At 35.8% G+C, this 2903-nt stretch overlaps 1 protein-coding gene across 1 annotated transcript; it reads left to right on the plus strand.

Annotated features, from left to right (window-relative positions):
• The first annotated feature begins 571 nt into the window (after positions 1–571).
• Positions 572–1643, plus strand: LOC118437575. Its single transcript, XM_035856720.1, has 2 exons — positions 572–764; positions 1127–1643. Exons 1-2 carry the CDS (start codon positions 577–579, stop codon positions 1569–1571), a joined length of 633 nt encoding a protein of 210 aa, XP_035712613.1. The 5' UTR covers positions 572–576; the 3' UTR covers positions 1572–1643.
• The last annotated feature ends 1260 nt before the right edge of the window (positions 1644–2903 follow it).

Here is a 2903-nt window from a genome sequence, read left to right on the forward strand (position 1 = left end):
TCTTAGGGATTTTCATAAAATGCAACAATAGTCGTTCTTAGCCCTCAAGAGGTTAAAAGCGAGTTGAATGTTTTCAGATAAATACAAATGATCAGGGTGTACCGAATATTGGTCTTGTGATGCAATTAGCTTTGTTAACAAAATATTTATCTGCAAGTTTAGAAATCAGCGTTTTTAACCTCTTGACAATCTAAGATTGATATATTGCATTCGAATTGTCGGCTTTATGGGATAATTGATTCGTAATAAAATAATGTATAAATTACGATTTTTATGATTTATCAGGGCTATTTGGGCACCTTGTAACAATAAATGACATTTATCAGAAGCCAACCTTGAATTTATCCAGTCAAGTAGATACTTGGAAAACCCAACAATAAATTATTGTGTCATATTTTAATTAAAAAGCCCAATCAGCACTTGATGTCAATATTTATCTGACAGAGGACATATTTATTCATATAATTTCCAATAATTTCGACGAATTTTATGCCAATGACGCAACCAAGCATAAGCATAAAATGCAACCCGTTCTTGAAAATGTCATCATTTAAGTTTCGGACAAGCGTTGTTGAAATGTTGCTGCCACTACTTTGGTTGGCCGCCTGTTTGAATTTTGCGGTCGGATACGTGCAGGAGATAACATTCTACACGGAACCTGACCAGGAAGGGAATGCGTTTCGATTCCGAACAAAAGAGCCAGACCTCTCGCCACATTACTCGGTCCTGTTGGGAGAAGTGAAATCATTTTGCTATATTGGATAGTAAGGACTATTTATAAATAAATATATTATATACATATTACTTATGCTTGCATATACATATTGTTGATCCAGAGCTCGACGGTGGGATAGGTGTAAGACTGTAAGATGTTGGTATTTTTGTAAGGTAGCGAGGGTGGAGGTTATATTTTGCCAGAACAATTTTGGTTGAAATAACCATCCACATGCCTACTTCTGGGTTTGCGTATTAAAACGGCAGCATACACCACAAGGATGACACACAAAATGTTCCCGTTTAACTAGATCAAGTATAGGGACTTCGTAAATTGATAATCCATTCTCAAAATACATCGTGTAGTCAAGTTGTTCGTATCCATCATACAATTTTTTTAACACTTATACAGTTGGCGAGGATATGATATGAGAAATTACACTGCTGTATGGACGTTATCTCCACCTATCACATTTGTCCCCCGGTGCCTTAACTACACACTTTCAACCACATTATCTTTGAGGCATATGGGACCCCTGGAAACAACAACACCGTCCGTTTCAATATATAGTGGACCTACTTCATACGGGATCGAGCGTACTTTTACTGCCTTGGCAGGCACAAATTTTGGATTTATTCCTACCGGTTTGGTTCTCACAGGTAGATCGAGCTGGACAGGCTTTGTGAATGACGATTTTACTGGAAACTCGACCTGTTTCTCAACCGCAGAACTTATAGGATACACAAGTTTAACAGGAATAGAAATAAGGTCTCTAATCCAAGGATGTAACGCACGATACAATAGCGAATACTATGATATGGATAAGTTTTCTGGACAAAATATGTCGAACGAATGAAAATTATTTGTTTATAGCTAATAATGTTTAAGACATATGTATGCATTCAATGAAAATGATGAGTAAATAAAATCCGGCATGTTAATACAGATAATTGCTTGAAGTATTTACATGTTAACATTAACAACTTAAAAAGAAATATATGCAGTTACATATGTAGCCTGCTCAAAACTCCATCCTCCTTGAAATTTTGACTTCAGTAAGTACGCTAAAATTATATGATTGAGGTCAAAGCATTGGCTAAAACATATTCTATAAACATAAACATAAAATATATTATGAATGGTCTTAGTCCAACCAACACACCCACCTGCGCCCCATTGAGGCCGAGTTGTTCAAAATGTAAGGTCGAAAATGGAAATAATGGACCAAACATGGCATAGAAGAGGAAAAAGAACAACTGCAAGATTCCGGAATAAATTTCTTACTAAATTTATTGAACCTTTATTTAAAAAAGTAAATATGTATAAACATCACTACCTTAAACACAACAAACTCAGAGTTCATTCCATCCGCTGCTGTTTTAAATATGTTATTAATTGTAGAATCTCTGGGTTTGGAATCTTTCAGTTCCGAAAGGATCCCGTCTTGACTGGACGGGTCAAAGGTAAACAGCGGTTTTGGTGGTCCATCTAAAATCTTCAACTCGGCGTAAAAATGAGGTGAGTTTAAATATCGAAACAGTACTATTCCGGATAGGATCGTACCATGGGCATTAAAAAAATTAAGCACTGACAATGCAGTGTTTTCTCGTGTAATACTGGGATTTGGACGACACTAATTTTAATTTGTTCCTACCAAAAAATAAGCGGACCCGTATATTTGCTTTTTTCCTAATGCGCGCATTTGAGCCCGTGGCGGGCATTTCAAATATTTTTTTAGCCAAAACGGCCGATTTTAAAATGGCTGTAACTTTTTGAGTTTTAGCGCGAATTAAAAAAACTAAAAACATGTATGCTTAGAATTACTTCTTTTACAATATAAAATTTTATTTTTAATATTTTTTCGAAAATTTCAATTTTTGTAGGAGTTGCTATTTTTTGAAATTCGAAATTTGGGTAAAAATTAACCAATTAAACTACCCCACTAATTGCCTTATATAAGGAAACAGGAGCTCAGTAGTGCGTAGATAAATTGTCGCAATTAAACAAAATTCCATACGTAGGAATATATTTAAGGAAAAGTCGATTGTAATGTTTGCTTGGTTAGGATTAATTGTTTATCTGCTTGCGGAGACAAAAGGAGCGACTAGTTTCCAAAGAAATCCACTAAGAGCTGCTCGCCTCGCTGACCTACCCAACTTGACCCGCGCCTCTTCAAATGCCACAAAAG

The sequence above is a fragment of the Folsomia candida genome, unplaced genomic scaffold, assembly GCF_002217175.1.
Source record: "Folsomia candida strain VU population unplaced genomic scaffold, ASM221717v1 Fcan01_Sc014, whole genome shotgun sequence".
Taxonomy (NCBI): domain Eukaryota; kingdom Metazoa; phylum Arthropoda; class Collembola; order Entomobryomorpha; family Isotomidae; genus Folsomia; species Folsomia candida.